Raw genomic sequence first — 16,105 nt, 5'->3', positions numbered from 1 at the left:
GCGAACGAAAATGTATCAGTGGGTCATCGGCGACACGGTTTATTTCTGGTGACCTCCTTTTTCCATTTCTTCTTCCTTCGACTTCTTCGTTTCTTTTTACGAAGAGCAAGAGGATTCGAAGATGAAAAAAGAAAAAGTATTTTTCATTCAATCCTGGATGGGTAGATCAATTTTGAAATAGACAGTAGTCAAATTTGAAAGATAATAATAAAAATAAAAATTATTGCATACAAATTTCATTCTGCTTTCCGTTAATGTTCAGTTTTACAAAAAAATCCATTCAAACAGAAATATCTTTTTGAATGATCTCTGAAATAACAATTCAATGAATTCCAAGTCACAATGATTCAATCTGATAGAATTTCGATTACGTTATTTGTAACTTTCGTATGATGCAACCAACCTGTCTCAAATTGTTACAGCATTTCGAATGTTTTTATAATTAAACGTGAATAAAGATGAATATTATACAGGATTGCTATTATAGCCAATTTCTCCTGCAAACTGAAAGCTTGTGTTTCTTTGGTCGTTCGTTATTAAGAATTTGTCTATTTTGTATGCACGGAGAAATCGTCGTTCCATGGATTTTTATTTAGCATACTTGCTTTCTATACTTACACTCCGTGTATTGAGATTTTTGATTAAAGCCAAATTTACAATCATCCCAATCCATTCTATGATAATTAGTTTGGGAAATTTTTGAAAACTTTCTCGATAAAAAAAGAAAGATAAGGTTCGAAGTCACCTAGCTGTGAAATTAATTATGCAAGTTTGGTACATGAATTATGATTCTGTGGGTACAACTTTCTATCAAGATTACTATACACAGGGTGATAGTGTTTAATTATTCAAAATATTCCGTCATCGACAATGTAATTTATCATAAAAATAATTTACTTTGTACTAAAAATTTCAGTAAAAGCTAAAAATATGCAAAAATTTAACTTTATCCATATTATATTGCATTAATCATCAGCGATCTCGTTTCGGAGGTGATCATGATCAATTGACCGTCTTCATCATTAAATGGAAAGTCAACCACGCCTTGTTGACTTTATATGGGACAAACGAAAGTTAAGCCCGAGGCTGTTCCCTGTTTCATTTGACAATTAATAAAAACATCCGAATGAAATTGACACGTCTTACTATTTTATTCTATATTCGTACATATTACATATTAATTAGATAACCACGATAAAATGGCACTGATTATCGAAGCTTCGATTCAGAATTGTGCAAACAGAAATCCTTGTCGATTCTAGTAGATCAATAGATCTTTATCGTATCCTTAACACCTACAAATAATAAGCTGTAAATAAATAATAATTGCATTCAAGAAGAAGCGAGAGAGAGAGAGAGAGAGAGTGGGGGAAATATAGGAACGAGATGAACACAGAATCAAGGCAAGCTTAAGTAACGCATAAAAAATAGAAATATTAAAATAAACTTCCATTTTTGAATGGAAAGTATCAGAAATCAAGGTAGAAGAATTAACGAATCTGGGGGTGCACGAGATAATATCAGATACAAAATTAAATTAAAATTGGGGCTCTCTCCATGGTCCGCCGTTCAAGGGTCAAACACTTCCGGATCCACTTTCCCAATTTCATTTTTTGTTAGCTTTAGGATATACATAACGCGTGGTTATTTACAAATTTCGAGGAACAGGGGACGTTATTTACAATGATTCTCGACGATATTTAATCGACTTCACTCGCGATTTGGATCGTCGAGTACAGTTTGACTTTCACTCTGGACATACAGTGTGCTTTCGCGTGGTGGCACCTCGATCGCCTTGGATCTTTCTTCTTCTTTGTCTCGATCCTCGTTACCTCGAGAAAGCATTCTCTGTTACGCCTGTTCAGGTGAAGGTTCCAATGGTATGCAAAGAAATTCAGTATAAACCGTTACCTCGTTATAATTAAATATTACCTCATGGCCTTTTGTTCCTTGTTACAGAATGTATATATAAAGAATCTGAAGACCGATACCTCCTCTATTTCAAAATTTTGAAAAATTGCCATCAATCAAAGCTACTGTACCAAGATAATTAAATAAAATTCACCAAGATAAGTTTTGAATGGAAACTTTGACCTGACTTCAAAATTTAACAGATGAGTAAGAATTTAATTAAAATAAGCTGGAAATACCAATTGATAAAATCGATTGCTGCCAATAACAGGTTTACACCAAACTCTTTGATACTGCATTTTGCATTCAAACTGTACTCGTGCCCTGAATATCTGAACGAAGAAGAGGTGTCACGAGAGTGCACCATCGCGTTCAAGGTCGACAGTGAACCGTTTAAACTAACAAATTATCGTCCTGACAGGCAGGCCCCATGCTGGGCCAATTGCAGGCGTTCGCGCCGTTGTCGAAGGTTAAATGCACCGGGCAGTTGAACGTGTGAAGGGTGAATTTCTTCTTCCACTCGTCCCAATGGCAAGCATAGAACTTGTTACAGAAATTAGGATGCCGGAAGAGACCGGGTCTGGCACAGTTAGTGGCACCATCTATAATTTCCTCCGAGTCACCGAATGCCACAGGTTCCTGCTGATCCAAAGACTGTCCTTTGTTTCCGGTTAACTTAGAGGAGGAATCAAAATTACTCAGACTCTTTCCGGATCTAAAATTGGCAGTGAAACCACGACTCGACGAGCCACTGATCAAATTTTGAGAAGGAGCACCCAGGTTCGCTGAAGGAGTAACACTGGGTAGATAAGTGGATGATGGTTTCTCTTGGACTTGAGCTAATTCATCGTTCCAAATCTTAACTGGACCGTCATAGTTGGTTACATAGTCGTTCTTTTCATAGGAACCCTCCTTTTCAAGGTCTACATAGATCTCAGACTCATCGTAACTGGACAGATCCACTTTGCCTTTGGAGGAGTTGATCAGTCTGGAACCTGGACCACGAAGATTGGCGAAAGGATCACCTCTACAGGTGCATTCTGCTCCTAGTTTGCCCAGAAGTAGTGGATGAAGGTCACTCCACTTGACGATCACCTTTCCTTTACCTACAGCTGTCGATTTGGCAGTGGATTGATAGCTGCTAATGGAAGAGGGTTTCGAGTAACCTCCAGAGAAAGTTCCAACAGGGAACTGTGTTTTATGAATTGACGGTGTTGAGCCATATCCCTGTCCGAAGTTGGATGACGAAGATGATCCACCGAATGATCCAGGAGAGTAGACGTCATATTCACTTGGGACGTATTTGGTCGTTCCTCTGTTGTAGTTGGTGATCAATTTTCCAACTTCGTCTCTAGGAATATTTATGTTCGTTGGGGATCCACCACTGATGGATCCTGGTCCAGAGCTGGGGTATGAATCAGGAGATGGTGTAGGTGTGAGATTAGGCAAAGTGAATGGTTTTCTGTAGGTTACACCAATAGCTGGTGAAAGAGTACTGCTTGGAATATACTGAGTCTGAAATTAATATTCGTTTTCATCAAGTATTGATCAAATAAAATATTGATGAGGAAAAGGTGTTTGAAATACTCACCTGTGGTTTCAATGATTCTGAAATACTGGAAGGTGTCACGTACTGCTGTTCAAAGGCATTCTTCGAGGTTGAACCAAAGTATGCAGAACCAGGTGACCCATAGTTAATCTAAATTAAAGTGAATTTATGTAATAAAGAGAATTAATCTATATTTTCATCTGTGCCCACGATTAACCTTAAAGAAACTAACCTGGGGGCGTGTGTTCGATGGGACTTCAAACACTGAAGAAGGTGTCGTACCAGAAATATAATCCTTCTGTCCATATCCAGCCTGCTGAGACTTTGTTCCAAATCCAATCTGGGTTTGATCATACCCAGATCCAGTTTGAATATTTCCACCAAACTGATCGTGAGTTAAGGTCACTGGTATGGGAGTTGAAGATATTATGGTCTTATAACCATTATCGATCACAGGCCTAACTGTAGATGCAACAATAGGAACCTTGGCAGCTTCGAAAATAGTCGTTTTGTAATTCTCAAGTGGTCCTGTTGTGTAAATCGGTGTGGCTGGTGAAGTGACATGGACGAAGCCTGAAGGTCTTTGATAGGTCTTCACAACTGCAGGTGAACCAGGTGTAGAAGTACCAAACTTGGGGCTATTATACACCTCTACATTCAAGAATGGTGTCGGAGTTGTTGCTGTGAGCACATTGCCCTCTGTGGGAGAAACTGATCCAGTTGGAGAGGATGTAACTCCAGTTACGAATGGAACATTTGGTCTAGGATAGGAGTAACCAGTGAATTTTGATGGACCCAAAGTGATCCTGGAGGTATCATCGTGACCAGCACTTTGATACTGAGTCGAAGGGGTATATGGATAGCCCCTGATGCTACTTTCAGTCGACGACTTGGTGTATCCTGCCACGTTACCCTCGAAAGCCTTCTCACCTATATTCTCAGGTTTAGGTGTAGGTCTTGATTGAGTGCCAATCACGTAACTACCTCCTCCTCCTAATGTGGCTGTGGTGAAGCCTGTCTTGGTGATTCCAGTTTTTGTGAATCCACTTGGTGTTGATGTCCCTGAAACACCTCCACTAAGAAGAGTGTCAGGAGGTATAGTGCCCCCGGCTGGTCTGTAGTCCGGAATGTCGTTCTCAGTGTACTTGGTAGTTACATCGCCATTATTGAACCTAATAGTACCACGTCCTCCATTATCATGGTATTCGTTTGTCTTGTAACCGGTGTCATATGTTGATGGCACGCTTCCAGTTTTCGTTCCATAGACGCCACCTGTACCAGTACCTCCATGTTGAGTCGTGTAACCTGTTTGAGTGTATACTTGGTTGCCAATGACTGTTCCATGTTCGACTGCACCACCAAGTGACACCCCAGGTGCTGTTTGTCCTGTTAGGACGACGCCAGGACTTGGCTGTCCTTTTATAATAGTTCCAGCATCAGGTGGGCCAGTTATTAGGACACCTGGTGTAGGTGCTCCATGTATTATAGTTCCAGGACTAGCTGAGCCAGGATATACAGTTTTGACACCTCCACTGATTACGTATCCAGGTGTACCTGCGCCAGTTTGAGTGTATCCTGGATAACTGCCTCCGGTTACTATGGTTCCTTGCTCGGAAGATCCTGATAGGACAGCACCAGGTGTCTGGCTATAAGTAACAAGAGTTCCTGGAGAAGAGCTTCCAGTGACAATTGATCCCTGGACATTATGTCCTGTAATGATAGCACCACTGTCAGCTCCTCCAGAAAATCCGTAATCAGAAGGCGACACGTGGTAGGTTGGACCTCCAGCAGAAGGTACGTAGCTTCCAGCCAAAGTTACGTTACTCGTGTACCCAGTGGTACCTTGATAAATAGTTGCACCAGAACCAGAGGCACCATGGCTAGCAAGGTAACCGTCCGTTACGTAGGTCTGACCAGAGGAAGGTTGAGCAGCAGTGCAAGTCACACAGTTGTAACGCGGTCCATCAGGTTTTTGTACGTAAGTAGATTCAGCTGTGGAATACATTGGATATAAACCATTTTAATTAAATAAAAATTAGAGACAAATTACTTTTCTGTTGGAACTTACGTATTTGTCCATGACTACCAGTTGCTCCAAAGTATTGTGTTCCACTTCCAGAAGTACCAAACGTTTGACCATGTGCCGAGGATCCACCTATGCCTCCTATATCATATCCAGAATACTTTGTTCCTGTTTGTCCAGTAGGTGAAGCTGAATAATCAACTCCTCCAGAAAATCCTGGCGATGCTGTTCCGTAAGAAGGTCCTGGATATTGGGCTCCAGGAGAACCAGCATGGCTTCCTTTTACTCCAGATCCACGGTAACCTTCAGTTACAGCTCCGTGTTCAGTTGAACCAACATAAACACCTGATTCTGTGTATCCTCCAGCAGTAGATCCAGTGTATTGCGTTCCAGATCCCCCATGGGCACTGCTTGTTGATCCTGCATATCCTCCAGCAGCAGATCCAGTGTATTGCGTTCCAGATCCTCTATGGGCACTGCTTGTTGATCCTGTATATCCTCCAGCAGTCGCTCCTGTGTAACTTATTCCAGATCCACCATGAGCGCCACCAGTTGGTCCTTGATATTCTCCTCCCGTAGATCCAGTGTATTGCGTTCCAGATCCTCCATGAATACCAGATCCCTGATATCCGCCAGTAGCAGATCCAGTGTATTGCGTTCCAGATCCTCCATGAATACCAGATCCCTGATATCCGCCAGTAGCAGATCCAGTGTATTGCGTTCCAGATCCTCCATGAATACCAGATCCCTGATATCCGCCAGTAGCAGATCCAGTGTATTGCGTTCCAGATCCTCCATGGGCACTGCTTGTTGATCCTGCATATCCTCCAGCAGCAGATCCAGTGTATTGCGTTCCAGATCCTCCATGAGCACCAGATCCCTGATATCCGCCAGTAGCAGATCCAGTGTATTGCGTTCCAGATCCTCCATGGGCACTGCTTGTTGATCCTGCATATCCTCCAGCAGCAGATCCAGTGTATTGCGTTCCAGATCCTCCATGGGCACTGCTTGTTGATCCTGTATATCCTCCAGCAGTCGCTCCTGTGTAACTTATTCCAGATCCACCATGAGCACCACCAGTTGGTCCTTGATATTCTCCTCCCGTAGATCCAGCGTATTGCGTTCCAGATCCTCCATGAGCACCAGATCCCTGATATCCGCCAGCAGTGGTTCCAGTATAACTTATTCCAGATCCACCATGAACGCCACCAGTTGGACGTTGATATTCTCCTCCCGTAGATACAGTGTATTGTGTTCCAGATCCTCCATGAGCACCAGATCCCTGATATCCGCCAGTAGCAGATCCAGTATAACTTATTCCAGATCCACCGTGAGCTCCGCCAGTTGGTCCTTGATATTCTCCTCCCGTAGATACAGTATATTGTGTTCCAGATCCTCCATGAGCACCAGATCCTTGATATCCCCCAGCAGTGGTTCCAGTATAACTTATTCCAGATCCACCATGAGCTCCACCAGTCGATCCTTGATACCCTCCAGTTACAGTTGAGCCAGAATAGCCAACACCAGCTGCTCCAGAAAATCCTGAACCTTTACCTATTGTTCCAGTCGATTCAGCACCACCTGCACCATGATATCCTGTTGTTCCTTGGTATCCTGCTCCACCTTGGGATCCAGCTCCACCGTGGTATCCTGCTCCACCTTGATATCCTGATCCACCTTGGTATCCTGCTCCACCTTGAGATCCTGCTCCACCTTGGGATCCTGCTCCACCTTGATATCCTGATCCACCTTGGTATCCAGCTCCACCTTGGGATCCAACTCCACCTTGGTATCCTGCTCCACCTTGGGATCCAGCTCCACCATGGTATCCTGCTCCACTTTGATATCCTGATCCACCTTGGGACCCTGCTCCACCTTGATATCCTGATCCACCTTGGTATCCAGCTCCACCTTGGTATCCAGCTCCACCTTGGGATCCAACTCCACCTTGATATCCTGCTCCGCCTTGAGATCCAGATCCAGCTCCACCGTGATATCCAACTCCACCTTGATGTCCGGCTCCGCCTTGAGATCCAGATCCAGCTCCACCTTGGTATCCTGATCCACCTCCATATCCACCTGTTGTTCCCGAATATCCATCAGGCAATGCTCCAGTATAGTATCCACCAGTACCCGGAGTGGACCCAGTACCATATCCACTATTGCCATATTCAGTTCTTGTATAGCCAGTGCCAGAGTAACCTTCTACTAACCAAGGCCACTCACACGCCAGCTTATGTTCGTCGAAGATAAGACTGAATGGACAACGGAATTCGTATGCCATCATATGTGGGCCTCCTATAATTAAAACATCAAATGTAATTAAGTATTAAGTTTTTGGGAATAAATTAGAGATTTCTTGAATGTAGAATAGAAACCTAAGTCTATGCAGGCGAAGAACCATCGTGGATTTTGTGGATCGGCGTAGTATCCAGGGGTTGAAGGACATTCGAATCTTACTCGAGTTACAGGTGCAATTTCGCTACTTCCAGGACATGGAGATCCTTGAGATAACGATCCTGGCCAGACGCAAACCTCTGTGGTCTCATCAAAGGCTAAACCAGCTGGACAGTCAAATTCGAAGACAGAGTAGTCTTCGACTTCTTGGTTGAATTTAACACAACGATAAAATCTATAAGGAAGATAAATGTGTCTCAGAATATATTTATAAAATTTGAGTCAAGTTGGATTTATTGGAAATATTGCAATACCTATTGCAACTCTTTGGATGAACAAAGTAGCCCTGTCTGTTGCAAGTGAATTCAGTCTGAGTATTTTCACGAACTACTCGAATGTGCCCTTCGGTGTCCACGACACGGACAACCCGAAAATCGGACGATTTAACTTGAGTTGGGTAAGATAGTTGGGTTTGCTGCAATTAAAAATTGATTTAAAATTAACAAAAATAAAAAATATTTGAAATAGAAATCAGAATGAACTTTGTATCGCCATCTATTGATATATAATCGAGTTACTTGATAACATTATGACAAATATCTACTTCACTTTTTAACATAATCAGCAAATTTTTTAAATAAAATTTATGTGAACTAAAATTGTACCAAATATAACAATTTATCTAAATTTTACACAATTCGGAAATGATGTACAATATTAATAAATTAACAATGGTGTTTATACATTTTTTCAAATCATTCAAGTCACTAAAAGCGAGATCATACTTAACGACTGATGTTAAAAAAGGAAATCATTAAGATGATACTTACATGCAATTCATCTTCCAAAGCATTCAAAACAGCAGCCCTCGATTTCCTCTTGAAATCCATGAAAGAATGATTGATTTCATACGTAAGAGGCATGCCACATTTCGTTTTGGAGTCATTTTCTACATCCCTTATAGCAAGTCCAGGTAGTTCGCGAAGCAATACATATTTCCCCTGAAACAATAATTAAAAATTAATTACTCACAAATACACATGAAAGAACCCTTATTACATACCTTTATGCCAACTGAAATTTTATCCTCAAAAGCGATCCAAGTTTTATTTTTAAATGCATAAGGTGCAGTAAGATCTTCGTCCCTTTCAACCGTCCATTCCCCTTGTTTCATCAAATCGCATAGCTGAAAAATCAGGAATATCAGCGTTTAATCAATCAATTAAATTATCAATCCGTCAAACGTCAGTCACGTTGACACCATACCTGTTTCTGATCAATGATAACCGGTTGCATATTTTCAGTGGGTGCCCTTGGAGCGTTATCGTCCTGATCCTTTAAAGTGAACTCGTACGCGCTGGATGGCAGTGACATTAAGATTTTCCTCTTTGGCACTCCCAATCCGCTTATTAAGTCGATCAAGTTGTCCGCGTTGGACATGTCGAACAGACCCATCAATCGTGAAGGATGAAAGGTGTGATAGGCTGCGTCATCTTCGACCAGATGGTCTGTGGGGATTGTAAATAGGTCCACGTACCTGATGACAAATCGACAAAGTTAGGGTCACCCAAAATAATTTATTAATACTACAGGAGCGAATTAAGATTTCTGGGACATGGAACTATCACACCTTCGAGGGCCACTTTGGTTAATAAACTTGGCTCAAAAATTGATATTTATTGTAAATAAAATTAAATAAATTTAGCAGTGAATAAAAAGGACAACAGTAAACAAATTTTTTTACATAGTAAATGGAAAACTTGTAATGGGGCTCCCTGGAAAGTAGAGCACAAGGCTATAACTCCTCTTACCCTGGCGCTGGAATGACCTATATTATGTAGTAATTAAAATTCTCACAGATTATTTAGAAATGTCATTCAAAACGATCTCATTCATATTGTAATAACTGATTTGAATAGCTCATCCATATTCAATTAAATATCTTGTATACACTTGTTGCATAATATGAACAATAGTTTGCTGTTATTTAGGGCCATAAGGAATTTACGACCAAAGGACAACTTAACAAAAATGTATCCTATGAAATTTCAAAATCTTTCATCTTTCAATAAATTTGTGCTTAATCCCATTTGTCATGATCCTCTTTGCGATGACAACTTTCGTTTTCATCGATCTCGTTCACATTCTCCGCACCCGACGCTCATCCATATTCAATGAAAAGACCAAGTTCGATGACTGTTCGCGAACAATTCGCGGATCGTGAGACGTATCATCGAACAATCGTACGGTCAACTGGTGCATCAGGATGGTTGCAGCATTCCTGACGACGCGCTATGCACTCGACAATTGGCACAAGGTTAGACAGATACACCGAACATGGATGAGCAGTTTTTGCTTTGTTTTCACTTACTCGGTTGGTGATTAATTTATGGGATTAATTGCATCGACGACACGTATCGCGATGTTTATTAGTTATAATCAGAATCTGTGAACGAAGCTCCTTTAATCTGTTAATAGAAACACTATTTGAATAGAAAAGAGTTCTTTCTTTCTTGTATCTCTAACAAGAATTAATTTATCCTTATATTTATGCCTTTCACTCGAGTGATGGGTTTTAAGATACAAGTGTGGAATTTTGATTACCTCTTCATATTTATCATGATTTATAAACGATTATAAATTTTATTAGAAATTAGATCTTACTTGGATAGTTCTTTCAGATCGAACTGTTTTGCCAATTCTTCTGGTTTGGTAGGGAGAGCCATGAAAATCCTTGTGTCATAGGATTTTCTCACCATTTCGTCCTTCAATCCCTTTGCAAAATGCACCAAACGTTCTTTGGAACCTGCAGTCATGTTCAGTTCGATTCCATCGACCTATAGAAATAATTCAATTATTATTGAATAGGAAACAATGAATGTTTGTATTAATACAGAATCTTGATTTACCTCTTTCAAAATACCGATCAAACGAGCGGTGATCTCTTGACGAACTGTACCGGAAGTTCTCAGTGTCTTTCCAGGATCATCAATAGAAATAACGAATTGGAGAGTTGGACTGATCTCTTTCAATGATTTTCGAAAATTTTCGAATTCTGGAAAACCACATTTTGGTAGATAAAATTTTAATTAACAAATAGAATTTTCGGAGTAACTGGGTGTGTTTTAATAAAATTCATGGAATTGTAATGAACTCATTATTTTTTGAAACATTCGTCGCTATAAGAAGAGATCAAGTCTCGAAGAAAAAGAAAAAGTGGACAGTAAGATGAAAAAAATATAATTCAAGTGTGCGTGCGAGGGAAAGTGATCCCTGTTACATCTGGATCGTCTATAAGATCCACTTTCGACTGTCCTCCCTTCTCATTAACCACACCCATGCACGAATTTTATACAGACACGTGCCATTTTTCGACACTGATCGAAATATCATATAAAAAGAAATTATAAGTTATTACACACTGCTCCAACTAATTTTAAATTCAAATTATTTAATAACTTAGACTAAAATAGTAATAAGGAAAAAAGTATTGAGCACTTAATCCAATTTCTGGCAATTTTTACACTTTTTAAATAAAATAATGAATACTAAAAAAAGAAAATAAATAAATAAAACTATCTTGTTAAAGTAATGCTTCAATTATTATACTAGTGCATATTTTAAGTAGTATAGCACTATAATAGTGTCCACATCGTACAATAACATATGTAATTAATTAAAGTGTTAATTTCTTTAATTATTAATATACGAGTGTTGAATATTTCTTTCATTTGTTTAAATCATTAATTCAAACAGGCAAAGAAAATTCAAATAACATAATAATTACTCCAATACTACATAATTGTAAATACATTTTACTCTTCCAAAGAAAAAAATGCCGAAGGAGAAATGTAAAATAAGTACTTTCAGAAGTGACGATAAGAAAATATAGAGTTCAATTTCAAGTGTTACGAAACCAGACTAATTAGCGTAAAGTGAAAAACGAAATGGGGGCGAGATTCAAGAACTGGTTTCCAATGGTGTGTCCTTGCGATTCAATTTTAATTGACGGTTTTTATTAAAGGAATTTTTCACCAAGAAACGAAACGCCCGAACCCGACCATTCATGGCAAAGAAACGGAGGCTAACAGAGGGAAAAAGAAGAGAATCGAGTTGGAGGTTTTCGTTTTCGTGTGATTATGTCACAAACGACGCCTTTTTCGTTTCAGGTTTTTCTTCTTCTCATCTTTCTTTTTTTTCTTCGATCCCCTTGCACCTTCGTTCTTGATCTCGTGATTCGTGATGCATATACAGAGGACGAATATTGGATTTCACGCGTGACATACCGTCATCAACGGTGTACCACACTCTGTTATGCATAACAAATTGATTTTCGTGAAATTTCGAAACCATCTTGTTTTTTCCAATGGACCCAATTTTGTATTACACAACCTTTCACACGCATTCAATCTTCCAACAATTTCGTATGCATATTCATTAGTGGGTTGATTGATTTATCTAATTAATAAAATTTGATATTATTTATTTTTAAACGCGAGTGTGAATAATTTTAAACAAAGTTTAGTTGAGAATTACCAAATTAAGAACAGAGGTAGTTTTACTAAAAATTGCAGAATTGATTACAAATCTAAGAACGGTGGTAATTTTATTAAAAATTGCATAATTAAGAATGATAATAATTTCTTTTAAAATTATTCACATTCAAGTTTAAGAATAAAAATAACAAAAATCTCAAATCTTGGCTACTCAAAATTAATAAAAATTCATCATTCGGATCATAAGATTTTAAAATATAGGTCAATCGTAATTCATAATTTACAGACGATCTACTTCATTTCGTATGCAAATGCCTTAAAAACACTGGGTGGAAACAAATTGAGATTGCATAATATCAAATTTATCGGCTCGTTGATACTTTAAAGCCCAATTTTTGAACGCGAAATCGAAAGTGTATAATGTCTGATGCTCATTGAAGATTAATGCGATCGATGGGCATGAATATTCATCGAGCATTGTGTTGGATGAATTTTAACGATGTCTTGTGCCAGACGTGTCTCTGCCTTGATTTTATACGAGCTTCCGATTGAAATAATTCTTTTTTTGGTTTTTTCATTCAGTTCAAGAAATAATTTTCACTTAATTTTCATTCTAATTAAATATCTGTGTTCAATTTTTATAAATTTTATTCTTTGAAAAATTGTATCATTTCATGACAGATACCATTAATTTAAAGCTTTTAAACATTGCAAGATTTAAAATAAATGTTTTATATAATAATACACCCTTCATTCACTATTGTAATAACAATGCACTTGCAGAAGTTTAATGACGGAAACTGAGAATCAATTTCATGATACTAAAGATACCAACGAACGTAAGAGTATACGTTTATTGTGGTTGCATTTCGATATCCTGTAGTAAGTGCAGCGATGCAACTGCACCTCTATCGAAGCAGAAAATTTATGCAATAACAAAAACACAATCTTGCAAAAGAGAAAAAAGATTGAAAGCTTATTAAAACGATTACTTCCAATAACATTGTACGATGATTTATTTCAGATTGATTCACATTGGTATCCTGTATAAGAGATATGATATAATCGATTTTATCATTGATCGTGACGATTATCGGGAATCAAAGGATTCGTTTTCCAAACGATTTACGTATCGCGTTGAAAAATTATCCTATTACGTTTCAACTGCATACGATTATTGCCAATTATAGCGAATGAAATATGCCTTTGGACTTACCGGAAATCGAAAGATTTCGCACGTCATAGCCTTGCTGCACCAGAGTGGTGCATTTGCAAACGGCCTCGGTCAATCGGTCGACGTCGGAAACGGAAGTGTAGCAGACCACCTCCCTGCCTGGCGATACCTTCTGTTTCGGGCATTCTGAAACAAATTAAAATTTAATTAAAATAAGAAATTAAATTTTGGTTCATCAATTTATTGAGTAGACCATCAACGGCTATTGAGTCAGCATCCATCAGTGACCACAATTTTACTCTCGGACAGCGGACCATGGAGAGAGCCCGAATTCTAATTTAATATTATTTAATTTTCTAAATTTGTTCGAGAATTAAACAAATTATATTACGTGGCCATGAATACCAGCAAAATAAAGAAGGAAATAAAAATAGAAGCCGAAAATTAGTAGGTTCAAAGATTCCGTTTGTTATGTACACTGATTGAACGTTGCTGTTGACATCATCCTTCGTATGCAACTGTTGCTATAATAGTCGTTTACATAGCCACGCAGCCTTGCAGACTGACGACAAGAAAAAGAAGAATCATTCAAGAGATACTCAGCAGAAGAAAACAACTATTCATCGATTATCTCCAACCTTTATTAAATAAAAATTCTTTTTGTAACATCATCGAAAGTGGAAAAAATTTCCCATTGAAGAGTAAATTATTGAAAATGTTCAGGGAATGCGAGGCAATAAATCAATTTTTTTTTTCATGACAGTCGATGAATGATCAGAATTTACATTGCACTTTGTTTAATCTTTAATTCGATAAGGTGATCATTGAACGGAGAAAGCGTTGAACGCTTTTATTTTCTCAAATCGCGTGATCATCGAACGCACTCGAAAAGGAAAGTTACGTTCAACGATTGCTCGGTCTCACGATACTTTTAGCGATCGTAAGGATGCATCACGCCTATCGACGGAATGCGTACATCGAATTTGTTGCACGTGTTACGGAGCGAAGAGCGGCCGGATTTAAATGACGTAAATGGTACCGTCCTTGTACGGATCGTTGCTCCAGTTGCCGATGGCGCAATCTAACCTTAGAGGACGACTCGTGTTCTCGATATAGAAGAAAAAGAAGAAGAGGATCGAGAGTGACGATGAGCCTCGCCTTTAATCACGTATATGGTTCTCATTTGAATTAAAAAAAAACTAGCGGTAACCTCACGCGATTCCACAGGTGTTAATGACCAAGGATACGTTAAATCGCGTAATTTTAGCGTAATAGTCGAGTTACTGCTGTATCATCATTTTTTTTTTTTTTTCATTCTTGTTATTCGATTAACACTTTTAGTTTCTGTGAATTCTATTTGTACATGAAGGCTTTGATTACTGATCTGCAAATTTGGATAAATTTTATATTTTTGTCATTGAAAACGATTGTGACATAAAGGTGTCAGTGATTAGAGTAATACGAGCTTATCTATGTAATCTCGTTTGTGTAGCGTAAAATACATCGTTAGACGTTTCCATTCATCATTTCCATTCATAAACGTGGACATTGATACATTGAACTTGGACGAGTATGACAAACACATATTTCGTATTTTTTCTCAAGAAGAACTCACTTTTTCCACCCACACGATACCCAAAACATAACGAAAATAAAAATTTAAACAAATCATCTTATAACAGAATTATTAAAATTTTTCTCAAGAGATTCTATTCTAATAAAAAAGAAACACTCATCCATTACCCAATTACCACATCCACCCACAGACTTCTCAAAAAGAAACCAAAAATCCTCAAAGACTTACGCAAGCCATAACAGAGTCCCAGCAGTCCGAAAAGGACCGGCAACCACGTCCTGTCGATCATCCCGTCGATTCTTCTGTTATTTCTTTCTCAATATCCTCCAAGAAATTCGTAGGAATTCTTCGCGATTTCAAGACCCGGTAGAAACGACCCACGATCCACGCGATCGTCGTTCATCGAGATGAAAATTGAACACGCTAGATCGTTCCTCGTCGTATGATATCGCGTGAAGAACTCGCGAGTACCAACAGGGAGGGAAAGTATCTCTTTCCTGTGTCTTCTTACGTTCTCCGTGCAGTCGTAGCCAAGTGGGGGATCAAAGGATGAAGAAGTCGAAGGATCCTTCGAGTTCGAGAGCGTGTTTCGCACTGAACCTTCGGAGGATTCGTGGTCTCTTAGTAAACCCTGAACCGATCGTATGGAAGCGCGGCAACTTGGAGCAAAACTTCGAGGGAGATGGAGTTACATCAGGTACAAGAAGAGGGGATCGGCAGGGAACGAGGAGATCGGATAAACGCGACGGTTGGGACCACCGGATTACCGGGTGCTGGGTGGGGTGGACAGACTGGCCCAGATCCGGACACTTTCCGTGTTACACGTACGTAAGTACGTGTATTGTACACGCCAGCAGGTTAAAAATAAGATGACTCGAGGAGCTACTACGTGACTAAACCGATGCAACATACGTTACGGTACGTCTGACTGACTGTTATTCGGATCTATGCGAATGGAAGTTTTTCATGGATTGTTTGC

General features: G+C 39.1%; 1 protein-coding gene across 6 annotated transcripts; it reads right to left on the bottom strand.

The window, feature by feature from the left end:
* Positions 1-1,127: 1,127 nt before the first annotated feature.
* LOC114877897 (mucin-19-like) lies at positions 1,128-15,903 on the bottom strand. Of its 6 annotated transcripts, none has more exons than XM_029191026.2 (14): positions 15,355-15,903; positions 13,593-13,736; positions 10,790-10,935; positions 10,545-10,717; positions 9,147-9,417; positions 8,944-9,066; positions 8,711-8,881; positions 8,195-8,355; positions 7,862-8,115; positions 6,477-7,781; positions 5,529-6,212; positions 3,693-5,452; positions 3,503-3,610; positions 1,128-3,426 (listed from the first exon to the last, which is right to left on the bottom strand). In XM_029191026.2, exons 1-14 carry the CDS (start codon positions 15,413-15,415, stop codon positions 2,305-2,307), a joined length of 6,483 nt encoding a protein of 2,160 aa, XP_029046859.2. In that variant the 5' UTR covers positions 15,416-15,903; the 3' UTR covers positions 1,128-2,304. The 6 variants fall into 6 exon arrangements, with proteins under 6 accessions (XP_029046859.2, XP_029046858.2, XP_029046861.2 ...); XM_029191025.2 differs by having other exon boundaries at positions 5,529-6,344; positions 15,355-15,902; XM_029191028.2 differs by having other exon boundaries at positions 5,529-6,476; positions 6,747-7,781; positions 15,355-15,902.
* Positions 15,904-16,105: the final 202 nt, after the last annotated feature.

Source organism: Osmia bicornis, chromosome 10 (assembly GCF_907164935.1).
Source record: "Osmia bicornis bicornis chromosome 10, iOsmBic2.1, whole genome shotgun sequence".
Taxonomy (NCBI): Eukaryota; Metazoa; Arthropoda; class Insecta; order Hymenoptera; family Megachilidae; genus Osmia; species Osmia bicornis.
This window is presented reverse-complemented; position numbering and strand designations above follow the sequence as displayed.

Bases quoted from the DNA above. Each gene is read 5' to 3' on its own strand.
- LOC114877897 (XM_029191023.2), bottom strand. From the start codon at position 15,415: ATGATCGACAGGACGTGGTTGCCGGTCCTTTTCGGACTGCTGGGACTC. The intron at 9,418-10,544 runs GTAAGATCTAAT...ATTTGTCATCAG, and splicing joins GATCTGAAAGAACTATCCAA to GTACGTGGACCTATTTACAA. The intron at 5,453-5,528 runs GTAAGTTCCAAC...TGTATTCCACAG, and splicing joins TGGTAGTCATGGACAAATAC to CTGAATCTACTTACGTACAA.